This window comes from Mastomys coucha, unplaced genomic scaffold (genome assembly GCF_008632895.1).
Source record: "Mastomys coucha isolate ucsf_1 unplaced genomic scaffold, UCSF_Mcou_1 pScaffold22, whole genome shotgun sequence".
Classification (NCBI taxonomy): Eukaryota; Metazoa; Chordata; class Mammalia; order Rodentia; family Muridae; genus Mastomys; species Mastomys coucha.
Genome location: NW_022196905.1, coordinates 130,570,296 through 130,585,662, shown reverse-complemented (window position 1 = coordinate 130,585,662; position 15,367 = coordinate 130,570,296). Strand labels below are relative to the sequence as shown.

Genomic DNA, 15,367 nt, shown 5'->3' with positions numbered 1-15,367 from the left:
TGTAAGCCAGCCTGGCATCAGACTACTTTTCCTCCTGTTTTAGTCTCCTGAGTGCTGAGAGTCCAAGCTGTGCTCTACCATACCCAGTTTATGCAGGGCTAAAGATCCAACTTAGGCGAGTTCTCTACCAACTGAGCTACATCCCTCCACTGATCTTTTAATGTACACTAAAGTGCACCATATGATCTAGGTGGGCAGCATGTCATATCAGTGACAAAGTGAGTAATGGGTTGAATTTGTCTCAGAATGTATTCTGAGTGAACTCTGAATGGGCAAGCAGAGGGAGCCTGGAGGAAGCATCTCCCAGACAGTTGTTAGCAGTAACTGGTCAGAGAGCAGAGTAATGAAGGTCTGTGGCTGCTTCTCCCCCAGGTTCATCTCAAGGCCCATGGGAGTGGTTAACCTAGGCAGTGCCCTGCCGGGGCAGGGGGCGCTGCATACTATGGTCTAGAGTACACAGGAAGCAAAGTACACTGAACCCAACCAGGGATGAAGAGCCATTTTCTCTTTAGCCCAAGCACAAGACAACCTGAGGCAAAACTAACTGACAGACAGACAGAGAGACAGACAGACAAAATCATCAGACATCAGGATCTAGCCTTGGGTGGCATAGTGGAGGGCTGGTGCGAGTCAGGGGGACTCTGGGTAGTTGGGAGAAGAAAGAGGAAGGCGACTCCTGTTGGAGCCACGAGTCTGAAGACAGAAGTCAGGCTGCCTTATATGTGTCCAAAGAGCCCAGTGCCTAAGAGTCTGACTTTTCAGAAACAGTCCAGTATCAGGCAATATGTACTGTCCAGTTGATCTGTACAGCTTAAAAGGCTGACTTCCCTCCCTGCCTGACACTGGCTGCTCTTAGAATGCCTGCTGTCTGATGTTCCGTATATTTCATTATTCACCTCGGGACGCTGTCTCTCACGTCTTACTGTCTAAGAGTCTAGCAGGTATTGTATGTGGTGCAAGGCTTGTCAGATGCAGCTGCAGTTTATTTTTGCACTGAGTTGGGGGGTAGGCTGTGATGGGTGTAAAGCAAAACTAAAACCCTCCAAATCCTGGGTGGGTCTCTTGGTTAAAATTTCTTTACCTTGAGAGATTCACTGAAAGACTTATATGGCCTAGAACTCAGAGTAGGCTAGACTGGCTACCCAGGCTAGCCCAGGGAATCCTCTGGGACTACAAGTATATACCTCCATGACCAGCTTTTTAAAAAACATGGTGCTAGGGGAGCAAAATCAGATCCTCATGCTTGCATGGTGTCTTGGTTTCTTTTCCTATTGCTGTGATAAAATACCTTTGTAAAAACAATGGCAGGGAGGCAAGGGTTTATTTTAGCTCACAGTTCAACCTATAGTCTATTATTGCAGGGACATCAAGACAGCAGGAGTATGGAGCAGCTGGCCTCATCAAATTCATAGTGAGAACCAGAGATTGGTGAATGCATGTGCTGCTCGGCTCCCTTTCTCCATTGTATGGTGCAGGATCCCAGCCAGGGAATAGGGCCAGCCTCTCTGCCACAGTTAATGCAGTCAAGATGTCCCCACAGGCACACCGAGAGACCCATCTCCTGAGCAATTTTAGGTTTTTGTCAAATTGACAATTAACACCAATGGTCACAGGCAGCTAGCACTACCAACTGCTCTCCACAGCCTTAAGCATGCAGTACCACTCTTACCAAGTTTGGGGTTTGTTGCTGCTGTGCAGATGTCTGTGGGACCCAGAAGAGCAGGTGTAACAGCCACAACAACCGCTTAGACGGTGGCGTGTCTCACTAGACTTTTCCACCCTTCTCTAGAAGGAACTTGAAGGCATCCCATTCCGTGGGTGACATGGTTTGCTGAAGGCCTACCTTTCAGCTCCATTTGTCCCTTTTCCCTCATTGCTCCATGTTGATACCAGCACAGCCCCTACCAGCTTATCCCAGTGTTTAGTGGGAGAGGTTGATATTGGCAAGGCTGTTCTGGTGTGTGTCTCCTTTCCAACTGCTCTGTCTTTACCAGATGCCTTTAGGGTCCACTGGCAGTCAGCCTGACTCAGTACTATGGCATCCATATAGGGACTCCCTAATCCTCAGAGGTGTCACCCCATATCTTTCTGTACTGCAAGAAGTTTTGTGCCTATAAAGCTTTCAGTAGAAATCCTGAGCCTGTGTAAGCAGAGGTGTGTGTGTGTGTGTGTGTGTGTGTGTGTGTGTGTGTGTCTGTCTGTCTGTCTGTCTGTCTGTCTTTGCAATGGATAGCTCGATTCCTGGGGGTGTACATATTTAGGGGAGGTCATTTTTATACTTCTCATTAAATAGACAGACACACCTGCTGCTGTCTGACCTTGGCCTGCCCCTTTGACCCCTTCTACATAGACACCTGGCTGGCTGCTGCTCTGCAGATGGTACTTTCTTGTCCACTGCTGACCCTGGGTGACAGTGACAAGGTTTCTAGTGTCACTGAAGCTCTCCATGTTCTGTCACATAGAGCACACACAATTCAGGGTAAGTCCTGAGAGAATGAGCACGTAGCCCACCTGTGCCCCGTGCATAAAGACAGAGACCCTTCACAGAGACTTAGGTGCCTTCCCTTCAGAAGGATCTGCCTTCTACCCTGGCTTCTCCCACTTTGCTCCACTAGCACATTTCCTTCTGTCTTGTCGGTCTTTCCTGCCTCTCTTCTCTGGTAGACAGCAGTCCCCTCAGCTTGCATGGCTTCTGGTTTACCTGACAGTCTCCAGAGCTTCTGCCCTGGTCTAGGATGCTGGTGGCAGAGTAAATCCAGGGCTAAGGCCAAGTGTGTGGCTTCGCTAGTAAAGACAAATTAACCTTGATATAACAGTTATTGAGATGCATTATCTTAATTAATCTCCAGAGAGGGGACACCAACTGACCACGGCTACCACAGGCTGTGTGGGAGGGAGGAACCTAAGTTCCTGTCCAGGGTTTCCCCATGCCACTGACTGAAGGACTTCTCATCCATCCATCCTTCATCCATTCATTTCACAGTACTGGGGATGAAATCCAGGGCCTCTCACTGCTGGACAATCAATCTATGCCCAGCCACACCCCTGGCTTCTCACTAGACTAGAGCTCTGCCACTGAGCTAAGCTCTCAGGTGTGACTGGAGGATTCTAGACAGGTCATGTACTGCAGACTGTGTCCTTAGCCCCTTATTGGGGAAACACTCAAATGCTGAGCCACACCTCTAGCCCCAGTCAGATATTTTGAGTGGGGGCTAGAAGAGGCAACAGGAATTTGATGGGTGGCTCAGCCCGGAATCTTCATTCCTTTGAAACTGCAGCACCTCCTCTTAGTTCAAACAAATTTGGGAGCTAGAGTATGGGCGAACTGCCTGGGTAGTAATCATGGAGGCCTGCCTCTGTGCATACCGCAGCTCAGTTTTTACTTGCATTGATGCCATTGACAATTCCTCTGTGAGCTGTAGCTGTTCTCATGTGTTTGACAGGCAGTCTCTAAGGGGACAGCATCTGAAATCAGTCCTTTACACTTTGTGGGTCCAAGAGATCAAACTCAAGATAGTCAGGCTTAGCTGCAAGGGCCTTTACCTGCTGAGCCATCTCAGCAACCATTAATACTGATTTTAAATATCCTCTCCACGTGCTTTTCTTTTCCTTCCTTCCTTCCTCTCTCCCTCCCTCCCTCCCTCCCTCCCTCCCTCCCTCTCTCCCTCCCTCCCTTCATCCCTTCCTCCCTTCCTTCCTTCCTTCTTCTCCCTCCTTCTCTTCCTTTCTTCCTTCCTCCCTCTCTTCCTTCTTCTTTTCTTTCTTCTTCCTCTTCTTCTTCCTCCCCCTTCCCCTCTCTTTCCTGAGACAGGTTTCCTATTTAGCCCAGGCTGGCTCCAACCCCCAGTTATCCTGCCTAAGCCTTCAAGGTGCTGGGATAGCAGGGCAGCACTATACCATGCCTAGCTCCAGTTGCTTTCGCATAGGTATTGCATGGTATTCTTTGGTTTGTCTTCTTTTAAATGCATTTCACTTGGTCTAGAGGCTGGAGAACCTACAGAGAGAAACTTGGAACTATTAAGTACCGTTTGAGGATCTGTCATAGACAGAGATAAAATATCCCAAAGTTCAGGGCAAGTAGCCATACCTCTGTCCCCCAGGACAAGGAAGGTCTGTATGTATGTGAGCTTACACACAAGGACTTACCAGCAGTCATGGGCTCTTCATAATGATCCTGATCCTTGGTTGTGCCTTTGGAAGCTCTTCTGACGAAGAGCAGGGGCTCTTGGCCCAGCCAGTGGAATAATCTTGAGGGATGAAGAGGACACTCACTAGGTTCACTTTTTGGCTTGGCATACAGAGCACCAGGAGGTGCCATATAAGCCACATGCTGTTCAGGGTCATGTGCTTCAAAAGCCAGAGTTTCACCTTGTCATCCAGTCATCTAGGGAGGGACCTCTTTGAAAAGGAAATAGTTTCTGTATGAGGTGCTGTATTGCTCAGATGTTTCTTAGTGACATTTCTAGTGCTTTCTACCTTGTTGAATGTGCCAGGTTATGAGTTCATGTATATATTGCCAGCCCTGTCAACCTGAGATCTAGGGTGATAGGACAAGGAATTTCTGGCTGGGCTGGATGTATTTTTGTGAATGGCTATAGCTGCCATGGCAGCTTCCTTCACTTCTCCCCTTCCCCCACTCTGTCCAGTGAGTACATTTTAAAAGGCGAAGCTGTTTGGCCAAAGATGGCTCATCTTGCTTCTTTTCTCTTTTTTGCTAGGGATGGAACTCCTACAAGTTGGGCACAAACTATGCCACTGAGCACCAGGTCCTCACTGGGAGATTCTAGCAGATATTCTACCATTGAGTAACACTCCCACCCCCTCACTTGGGGATTCTAGGCAGGTGCTCTACCACTGAACCACATTGTAGCCTCTTACTGGAGGATTATAGACAAGTGTTCTAAAGATAGCCCACACTCCCAGAGATGAGTTTTGCTATGTTGCTGAAGCTAGCCTTGAACTCCTAAACTGAAATGACCCTCTTCCCTCAACCTGCCAACTAGCTGGAACTAGGCCTGTCCTATTAAACTTGGATGGCAGGATTATAAAAATTGATACATTCCCATTTTCCAAGAAACAGCCATAGTACGACCCCTCAAAGTAAGCTCCTTCTTCGCTGGCTCCTGAGAGCAAATGCAATGCAGGTTTCTGCTGTTCCTTTCTAAAATCACTGGAGTCTGGCTAGCCTGTGGAGAGTGGGAAGTATAAGTCCTGTTTTATGATTTTCTGGTTTTGACTAGGTATGTCTTGATGACCATACTGTTCCATGTCCCACATAGCATTTTTGGTTCCACATAAAAAAATTTTCCCTGTTTTTAAAAATCACCACAGAGGGGGCTGGTGAGATGGCTCAGCGGGCAAGAGCACTGACTGCTCTTCCGAAGGTCCTGAGTTCGGATTCCAGCAACCACATGGTGGCTCACAACCACCCGTAATGAGCTCTGACGCCCTCTTCTGGTGTGTCTGAAGGCAGCTGCAGTGAATTACGCTGGAGCGAGCGGGGCTGGAGCGAGCGGAGCAGGCAGAGGCCCTGAGTTCAACACACTTGATGGCTCACGGCCATCTGTACAGCTACAGTGTACTCATACACATAAAATAAATCTTAAAAAAAAAAAAAAAACCCACCATAGAATCATCCATCGGTGCCTGTGCCAAACAGTGCTGTTCACAGGCAGTACTTTGGTTCTAGTTCCCCCCTTTTTTTTGCATCTTAATGCCTTTCAGATGTGCGGACTCTCTGTGCTCCTGTTTCCATGTGACCTGTGACTCATGGGCTGAGGATTCTGTATTTTGGTCCCTCATCTCCCCTTTCTCTCAACACATTAGATTCTCTTATTAGTACGTCATTGTCTTTGACACTTTGAGAATAGACAGGCTCAGTAGATAATAAAATAGTTATTGGCCTTGGGTTTTATAGCCATCTACTCCCTCCGTTTTGTTTCTGGAGCTTGAGAATGCAGGTCTCATTCTCCTTCTAAAAGGTCTGGTAGGGGCCGGGGAGATGGTCCAGTCCGCCAGGCAAGCACCCGATGCTAGACTAATTATGAGGACTTGAGTTTGGAGCTTCAGCACCCATATTAAAAGCTAGGTATGGCAGTGCAGGTCTGCAATCCCAGCTCAGGGGGAGTGGATACCAGTGGATGGATTCCTGGAGCTCATTATCTACCCAGTCTCACTGGGTTACTTCAGGTTCAGTGATGGACCCGTCTCAAAAAGTGAGGGGAGAGCGACTGAGAAAAGTTCCTACCATCAATCTCTGGCCTCCATATGTGAACAAGCACACTCATACAATTTGGTGGTGGCTTAAATTTTTTTTGGAAGTAATTTAGTCTAAGTCTTTGAGCCTTCCAAATGTGGCCAGCCCTGTCTGGAGCAGTGGAAGCCCCACACATTGGCGGAAGGCTCAGTCTACTCACTGTGTCAATCTGTTTCCGTGGTGGCAGGAGGCAGCACAGTATTATTACATTTGGAGACCCCTGTTGGCTTCTCGTGTTGGTTCACATATGTCTGCGAGGTTGGGTAAAGGAGTGAGGTAGAACCCCATAGAGTCTCTGACTGCCAGCAGCAAGTGGCTCCAGGTGCTCGGGCTTTGCAATGTAGGTTCCTGGTCGCCAGGCCACCTGTTCCACTCAAGCTGTCTGACCCATCAGTCTGCAGAGAGACCTCAGAATCAAAGGGACAGATAGCTGGGGTTAGGAAACAGAGGGTCTGACGTATGTCCTTTATTTTATGTGTGTACATGCCTCATCCTCACTGTACTGCCTCTCCCTGTTCATATCTGGATGCCAGAAGACAACCTCTGCTGTCTCTCCTCAGGTGCCATCCATCTTGTTCTTTTTTGAGACAGTTTCTCATTACAGTTGGAGTTGTTTTGTAGCTGGATGGCCAGTAAGTTCCAGGGAGCCTCTCTTTCCTTCCTAATGGCAGCCTTGCACATAGCGTTTTATGTGGATGTTGAGATCTCACAAGGCAGCTGCTTTACTTACCACGCTTTCTTTCTAACCTTATTTATTTATTTACTTAACTTACTTTTGGTGCCAGGCTGGTCTCAGGTCTGATGTGAAGCTGAAATTGGCCTTGAACTTGGCCTTGAACTTCTGATCTTCCTGCGTCTACCTCCTGAGTGTTGGGATAACAGGAATACACCACCATGCCCAGCAGCCCTGTGCTCTTACTTTTTTTTTTTTTTTTTTTAAGTCTCCCAAAATGCATTCACCAACTGGGAAGGCTAGACCCCTCTCAAGCTCCCATAACACTGAACACCCCATTCGGTTAAAGAAGCCGGGATATGCTACTGTGCTAAGGCTGGAGACCAGGACTTCTTCATGGCAAGTGGCAGAATCCCTGTTGAAAAAGCAGCCAGCACCGGTTTTCTGTTTCTCCAAGTTGTGTGTGTGTGTGTGTGTGTGTGTGTGTGTGTGTGTGTATGCGCCTGTGCCTGGAAGGAAATATCAACGTCTCCCGTTCCTGTCATATTTCAATATTGGCTTTTTTCCGCCCTTCTCCAAGTCTCCCGTTATAACTTCTTCTGCTGCTTAAATATAGCCATCTAAGTCCTCCTTCTTGCCAGATTGTTTATATTTTTGCAAGCCTTCTGCGTTTTCTGCGGCTGCTTGCTTGCCTCTCTCTCCATCCCACTTCCCCACGTTGGTGGCGGTTGCTCTTTTTCCCCTGCCTCCTCTTCTCTGGGATGACTTTCAAATGTGGTCTATCAAAACGCCCAGTGTTTCCCTCTTTTCTGCAGTAGCTTTGACATCTGTTCTTGAATGCTAGCCCACAGTATTGCTTTGGATTTGCTCAGCCAGGATTTGTTTGAATGCCAGAAATACTAAAGGGAAGAGTGCAGCATGAGGCCTTTCCCCACCTCACAGTTCCCCTCTCCACATTTAAACTGTCTTCAGATTTCTAAGTTGACAGCATGCTGGTTGGTTGTTCCAGCTCTCTGTCATCTTGTCTGGCCACAAGCCACACCATCATGGTACCAGGGAAGCATCACCCAGGATGGCTTTCTGGCCCGCTGGGTTCTTCCCACTAAAAAGGAAGCAGGAGGCTGGGGATGTTGTTCAGTTCATAGAGCGCCTAGTACACAGGGAACCCTGGCACAGAGTAGTGACACGTACGTGCCTGTGCCTCCAGCTCTAAAGAAGAGGTAGGAGGGCCAGAAGTAAAGGTTATCCTCAGCAGGGAGACCTCCCTCACTTCCCATCCTTCTGGAACATTCTACAAGGCAGGTTGGCTTTCACTTCATACCCCAGCCCTGCTCAGGCGGTAGCAGGGAATGTCTCCTGAGTGACAGACACCCTATTGTGCCCACCAGTTCCTTCTCATGTGCCCTTCCATGCTGTTATGTGAGTGTCTCCAGTTCTGGGGGTGTGCATTGAACATCTCCTTTTAAGACTTGCAGATTCTCTGGGGATTAGGGATATGGCTTGGTTGCTAAAATGCTTGCACAGTAAGCATGAAGTCCTGGGTTCTATCCCCAGCACTGTTTAGTACATGCCTATAATGGGAAGAAGGCAGAGACAGTAAGATTGGGAATTCAAGGTCATGTTCAGCTTTATAATGAATCTAAGGCCAGCCTGGGGTACATGAGACCCTGTCTCTGGGGCCTTGGGGGAGAATCATGAATTGTCTTAGGAGGTAGGTAGACTCTTGGCCTTTTAGTTCTCTCAGAAACATCAGATGATGGGACCTGCTGGGGATGGAGGAGTCACTTATAACAGTCACTGATGCCACCAGAATATTCTACTCCATGTGTTCAGTAACTGAATTTACTTGACTTAGCATATGAGACAGCAGGGCATTCGGTGGTCAGCCACATGGCTTGTGTACCTGCTGTGAGCCTGGAGCGCCATCCTGGGCCCATCTTCTGTGGGCTGCTCAGGGCAGCTCCTCATGACAGATTCTCCCAGAGTCTCTGATACTGGGATACATCACAGTCTCTGATACTGTGTGGGACTGATTGCTGTTCAGAACAGAGCCCTCAGACCCGGCCTGTCTTCAGTCTTCTGGGAACCTGCCCTGGGGTTCTCAGACTCCAGAGCATGTGGGATGTTTGGTGAACCTTGCCTCTGAAAAGCCTATAGGATAATGGAAATAATTATTCTTGGGATTTGCTTTTTAAAGATTCCTCTTGCAAACTAATAGGTTAATGGTTGCAATTGGGATGCCTGGCCTAATGTAAGTTTCAAGAAATATTTGTTGAAGAGAAGCAAACCAGCTGTTGTTACCTCAAGTCTCAGGTTCATACTATAGACTTGTAGAATCCCACTGGGGGAAATACCATGTTAGACAAGTGGACCAGAACTCAGGAGAATGGCCTAGAGAGCTATGGGGGGCACTGACCCAACTGTGGCTTAGCAGGGAGACAGTTTCTGTGTGTGTTGCCATAGGGAGGGATCCTTTGTGCCGTGCCATAGGGCACCATACAGCATGCTGAACAAGGTTGGTCTTCCCCAGCTAGTGTCTATGGGACTGGTGTTGGGTAGATGTATTATACTTATGGTCCTTAACCCTGTCCTTGAGAGACTTACTTCCCGACTGTTGATTGATTCCCAGGGGCTCCCCTCTTTGTTCAGGCCCAGTATATACACAATCCCTCCTGATAGAAACTGTAGATTATAATCTTGCTTTTCCTTTCTGGATCTTCCCACAGAGAGAACTTGATGCCACCGCAACAGTATTGGCAAACAGGCAAGATGAAAGTGAACAGTCCAGAAAGCGGCTCATTGAGCAGAGCCGAGAATTCAAGAAGAACACTCCAGAGGTGAGCTGGGACAGTGTCACAGTCTTCAGAAGGGGTCTTATAACCCCTGGGAAAATTTAGAACATTTACTGAGACATTCCTAGTTCCCCAGAAAAATTGTATGGTGAGATGCCTGCTTCTTTGTTCGGATGCCTCCACCTCCACCCTGGCAGAGTGTGTGCCTCACCGGAGCCATTGGGCTGTGGCAGGGGACAAGCTGTTAGAATCAGTAAGGCATCTGTTGATAGCAAGTACAGACACTGCATAGGCTGGGCATGAGCAGTGTCAGGTCAGGCTCAAGCTCTGTTCTAGCCTCTGACCCATCAGGATGATGCCAACTGAAGTCCTTATGGGGCCACTATGGGCCAGTGGACTTCATGCCAGACCGGCTTCTGTGATGTTACGCGGGAGTGTGTTCAAAGATGCGTTGCACTAATATTTCTGGTAAAGCTTTGTTTCTTCTGTTTTGGGCTTTGTTTCCTCTGTCATGGCCTCTGTGTTTCTTGACATGGGTTGTTAGGAGTAGTGGGTGTTTCTCTTTTAACAGTGTGTTGGGAGTCAGTAGCTTTTCTTTCATTTCCATGACAAAAATACTTGACAAGTAGCTTAAGAAAAGAGGGTCACCTAGGCTTGCAGTGTGAGGGGACAGCATGGCAGCAGGAGCTTGGGCAACAGATTAATGCTGGGGCTCCGCTGGCTTCCTCATTTTTATGCAGTCCTTCCTCCACTTTTCAAGTGTAGGGATTACAGGTGTGTACCACCGCCCTAAGTTTATGTGGTGCTGCTGGGGATAGGATCTAGGAAGCCTTGCATGCCAGGCAAGTGTTCTGCTGGCTGAGGCGCCTTCCCATCACCTAAATCTTTCTAGATGTTGTTTCCTTTTATCTTTTGAGATAGGGGCTTCCTGTATAGCCTACTAACCCTCAGACCCATAGTCAGCCTCCTGAGTACATCACCACAACTAACTTAAGTGTGTCTTCTATTAGACATCTTTAAAGGATTTTAAGGCCAAAGTTTGGATGTGAGTGGAGATGGGGGTTCAGTTAGTGTCCTGGGGTGCTCAAAGGGGAAAGATGGGGGTCTACGATGGCACATGAAACAGTCTGACAGTATGGAAGAAGAAGCTGTAGCCATATGTGTGGAGTCCCATGTGAGTGGAAGGCTTGGGTCTGGAACACCAGCTTTGCTTAAGGTTGCATCTAGTTATCTCGGCACCATTGGTCATTTCCAGTAGTCAAACCACCTAGTCATTCAACTTTTAAAATTAGAGTTTTGTGATACTACATCAACAAATTCATAAACATTTAGCAGTATCTGTTATATTATTTTAATCTAAAAATTGTGATTAATGTGAAGTAGATTGTAGTTATAAGTACAAATTTACTTTAAAAAGCTTTATTTCCTATGGATTTTAAAACATTATTTATCTATGTAATATAGCAACAGGATCTCATGGAACCCAGGCTGGCCCAAACCTCACAATGTGTCTGAGAATGTTGAATCTCCGCTCCTAATGCCTCTAGCTCCCAAGTGTACTGAGACTGTAGGCATACAGTACCACACTTGATTTCCTTGATACTGGGGATTGAACCCAGGAATCCATGAATTGCAAGTCCTTCAGCCCCATACCTCATCCTCCATATGGAATTAATAGGTGCTCTTTGAATAGACTAGGTATTATCTCAAAGAAAGTTTTTTGTTTTTGTTTTTGTTTTTTTTTAAATATTTTTTTTCTTTTAAGATTTATTTATTATATGTAAGTACACTGTAGCTGGTCTACAGACACACCAGAAGAGGGCGTCAGATCTCATTATGGGTGGTTGTGAGCCACCATGTGATTGCTGGGATTTGAACTCAGGACCTTTGGAAGAGCAGTCAGTGCTCTTAACCACTGAGCCATCTTTCTAGCCCTCAAAGAAAGTTTTTATTCATAAATTTGTACCTTTAAAGTTTATCATGTATCAGCGTATTGGCCTTCATGTATCTCTGTATACCACATGTGTGTCTGGTGCCTGAGGAGGCCAGAAAAGGGCTCTGGATACCCTGGAACTGAAGGTATAGGTAGTTATAGCCCACCATGTGGATGCTAGGAGCTGAACCCTGGTCCCCTGTAAGAGCAACAGGTGCTCTAAACCATGGAGCCATCTCTCTCTAGTCCCAGATGATGGGTGTCTTGAGGACCTGTTGCTTTTCCTGTTGTTTGCTTCAGATGAATGATGACTGCATGCATTTCTGAGTAAAGATATACTGATCCAAAGTTCTAACATCATTATCTGCCCCCTAAGAAATGGTAACATAAGGACACTGCTTACAGAGCTTCTGGGTACATCTGGACACGTGCACACATGCATATAATAGGGGCATATTTGTGTGTGCGTATGAAAGGCTACTTGTACACCTGGTATCTGCTACCCATGCTGTGCATTTATTAATTTGAAAGCCCAGTCTTGTGACACATACTTGCCATCCTTCTACTGAAGAAAGCTAAGGCAGTAAGATCTTTGTTTCCAGCCCAGCCTGGCGTAAAGAGTGAGTTCAAGACCAGCTAAGCAACTCGGTGAGACCCTGTCTTAAAATAGTAAGTAAAAACAGGGCTGGGGGCATATGGTTCAGCAGTGGAGTGCTTGCCCACGGTCTCTCTGTGAGGGACTGGGGGGCATAAAATGCTTGCCTAGCATGCACAAGGTCTTGGGCTTAGCTTCACCTAATATATAAAATAAAACAAACTGGTATTAGAACACTATACAATGCTTTAGGTGCAGTGGATCTTTGGTTCATAAAACTAGCTTGGGGGCCCCCAGTCCCTCCCCCCCCCAAAAGAAAGAAAAGAAAGGAAGAAAATACTCCCTAGGGTGGTTTGTACTGATAGTTAGTACAGATATTTATGGAACACCTTCCATGTGTCAGACAGTTGGGTCCTGAGGAGGAAATTCTAACCCTGTTCTTTAGCTTTTCTTATCTCTTCCACCCAGCAGTGGACCATGGCCATGTGACAAGCTGAGTGCTGGGATCCCATAACCGGCATCTTCTGCAGAAGTCTTTCCTTGCATCATACACATATCCATGTGACAGTATTCTCTGTATGAGCCACAGATGGCTCAGTAACCTTCCATGTAGATAAACACTTCTGCTTTTTTGAGTCTTGTTAGAGCCATGTCTTTCTCAATCTGCCTGTCTGTCTGTCTGTCTGTGTCTTGGTTTCCCCCCCCCCTCCACTCTCCCCCAATTGTTGGTTTATTTGTCTGCTTGGTTTTGATTCACCCTGTGCTGGGAATGTAACCCCCAGCCTCACACATGCTCAGAGAAGCCACACCACTGATTGTCTTGTGACTCAGGCCTTTGTTAGTTGAATGTGATTTCAATGACCAGATTAGTGTCTTCAGTACCTGCTGTGCTTCTAGAAGGAGCCTGGGCACTCTGGTGTTTAGATGAGGTCTGCATGACATCAGCCATTTTTGATGGGATAGCTAAGAAAAAAAGCTGGGCTGCCCAGCAAGCCATTCCTTAATTGTCGTTTCTTATTCCAATGTGGTTTTTTCCTCTATCTTAATATAAAAAAGAAGGGGAGAATAGAGGAGCGAGGTGTGTGTGTGTGTGTGTGTGTGTGTGTGTGTGTGTGTGTGTGTATGGCATCATAACATGAGTGGACAACCTCAGTGTTGGTGATTCTCACCTTCCACCTTGTTTGAGACTGGGGTCTTTTGTTTTATGCTGCCTGTAAGAGGGTAGCTGTCCTGTAGGCTTCTAGGAGCTCTTGTGTCTCTGCCTCACATTTGACCACAGAGTGTGTGTGGCCATATCCAGCTTGATGCAGGTTCTGGGGATCCATACCCAGGTCCTCAAGTTTTTGTGGCTAGTACTTTACCCACGAGCCAACTCCCACTCCTCCAGTACATTTTTATGTTGATATTTCTTATTCACTGGAGCGTACTTCCTAAGGATGCCAAGTGCTTATAGTTCCATGGTGTTGTTTACATATGCCTTCTTTGGCTCCTGTATTTGGGAGAAGAGTTCAGTCCAAGCCCTGACTACTGGGGGGCCCAGCTAGGCCAGGAGATGGCCAGGCCACTCATCCATCTTTCCTGCCTCCACCAGGACAGGTGAGTCCAGTGTAGTAACCACAGTCCCCATAGCTCTGGTATCTGATTTGGCATACTGCTTTGTGACAGGGAATATTCTCTGTGCCTCATATAAGATAGCAGTTGTTAGTTGGCTTTTATTTTCCAGGGGTCAGAATCTTTTTTCTTTTTTTCTGAGACAGGGTTTCTCTGTGTAGCCCTGGCTGTCCTGGAACTCACTGTGTAGACCAGGCTGATCTCGAACTCAGAAATCTGCCTGCTTCTGCTTTCTGAGTGCTGGGATTAAAGGCGTGCGCCACCACTGCTTCCCCATGCCTCCATGGGCCTGGGCTCTTTTCTCTGATTTATGGCCACTCATTTCCACCTCCATCTTCCCCTTCCTCCCTTCCTCCACAAGTTCTCATGTAGCCAAGCTGGCTTCAGACTTACTTCAAATGTGAAGTAAATGTGAACTTCTGAGCCCCTGCCTCCATTTCCCTGAGTGCTAGGATTACATGCACCTGGTTGGTTTATTAAGTGCTGGGAGTGGTGATCTGGGATGAAAGTGCGTGGCAGGCAAGTACTCTACCAACCAAATTATATCCCTAGCTGCCTTTTAGGCTTTGACAGGATCTTGTGTAGCCCAGTTGGTCTTGAACTAAGTATGTAACCAAGGCTGTCCTCGAACTTCTGATTTTTCAGCTTTCACCTCCTGAGTTCTAGGATTGCAAGTAAATACCTCCATACCTGGTAGATGTTTGCATTCTTGCACAACATTTTTAAAATGCTAGATTTGGGACAGTCTCTTCTAGGATGTGGAAGGAATTCTTATATTTTTGGTTGTGAGCCTAGCCTTTAACAGCTGAGCCATCTCTCCAGCCCTGGAAGGAATTCTTGACCATGATAGAAGGAGGCTAGATTTATTGATAACTTCTACACTTTAGTAGATGAGCAGTGGGGAAAGACTTCTGCTTTTTGTCTATGGGGAAGAAGTGTTTTCAAAGATATAGATGAAGAGATGGACCCCACATCTTTACCTTCCAACCTTTTGCAGAGGTGAGGAATTAGAACAGGAGGAGGAAGCAGAGGAAAGATGAAGCCAGGACTGTGGCTTGTGTCTGCCATCCCTGAACCACACTGGCTGAGATGCGAGGGTTGCTATGAGTTTAAGGCCAGCCTGGAGTAAAGTAAAGTAGACCCCGGCGTTGGACGATTAAGAAGGCAGGAGGAGAGGGGAGTAACCCTCAGCTGTGGCTGGGACCCAAGTGCATTTAGTCACTGCTCTGCTGCCTTTTATAGCCACGCACAAGTGACTCAGCCTGGAAAAAGAGAGTCACTTAAAATAAAGTAGCCACTCCAGTGGGGCACATCTTGTTCCTATGCAGCCAGCTGGCTGGAGCCTCGTGGGGCACCTTGGCCTGTAGGGGCTTCTGGGGAGGCATGGTGCTCAGGTAGGGGTGATCTTACCATCACCAGGTGGGGTTCAGGAAGGCCATGTGTGACCTTGAACTTTCAGGCAACATGTTGATATTGTGTGTGTGTGTGTGTGTGTGTGTGTGTGAGA

General features: G+C 47.2%; 1 protein-coding gene across 5 annotated transcripts in view; it reads left to right on the top strand.

The window, feature by feature from the left end:
- Window positions 1-15,367, top strand: part of Cux1 (cut like homeobox 1) — a 327,459-nt gene that overhangs the window by 72,560 nt on the left and 239,532 nt on the right. For all 5 annotated transcript variants that reach the window (XM_031338271.1, XM_031338273.1, XM_031338270.1 and 2 more), the window contains exon 2: window positions 9,656-9,766. In XM_031338271.1, coding sequence (XP_031194131.1) covers window positions 9,656-9,766 — 111 coding nt within the window. The remainder of the gene's footprint in view (window positions 1-9,655; window positions 9,767-15,367) is intronic.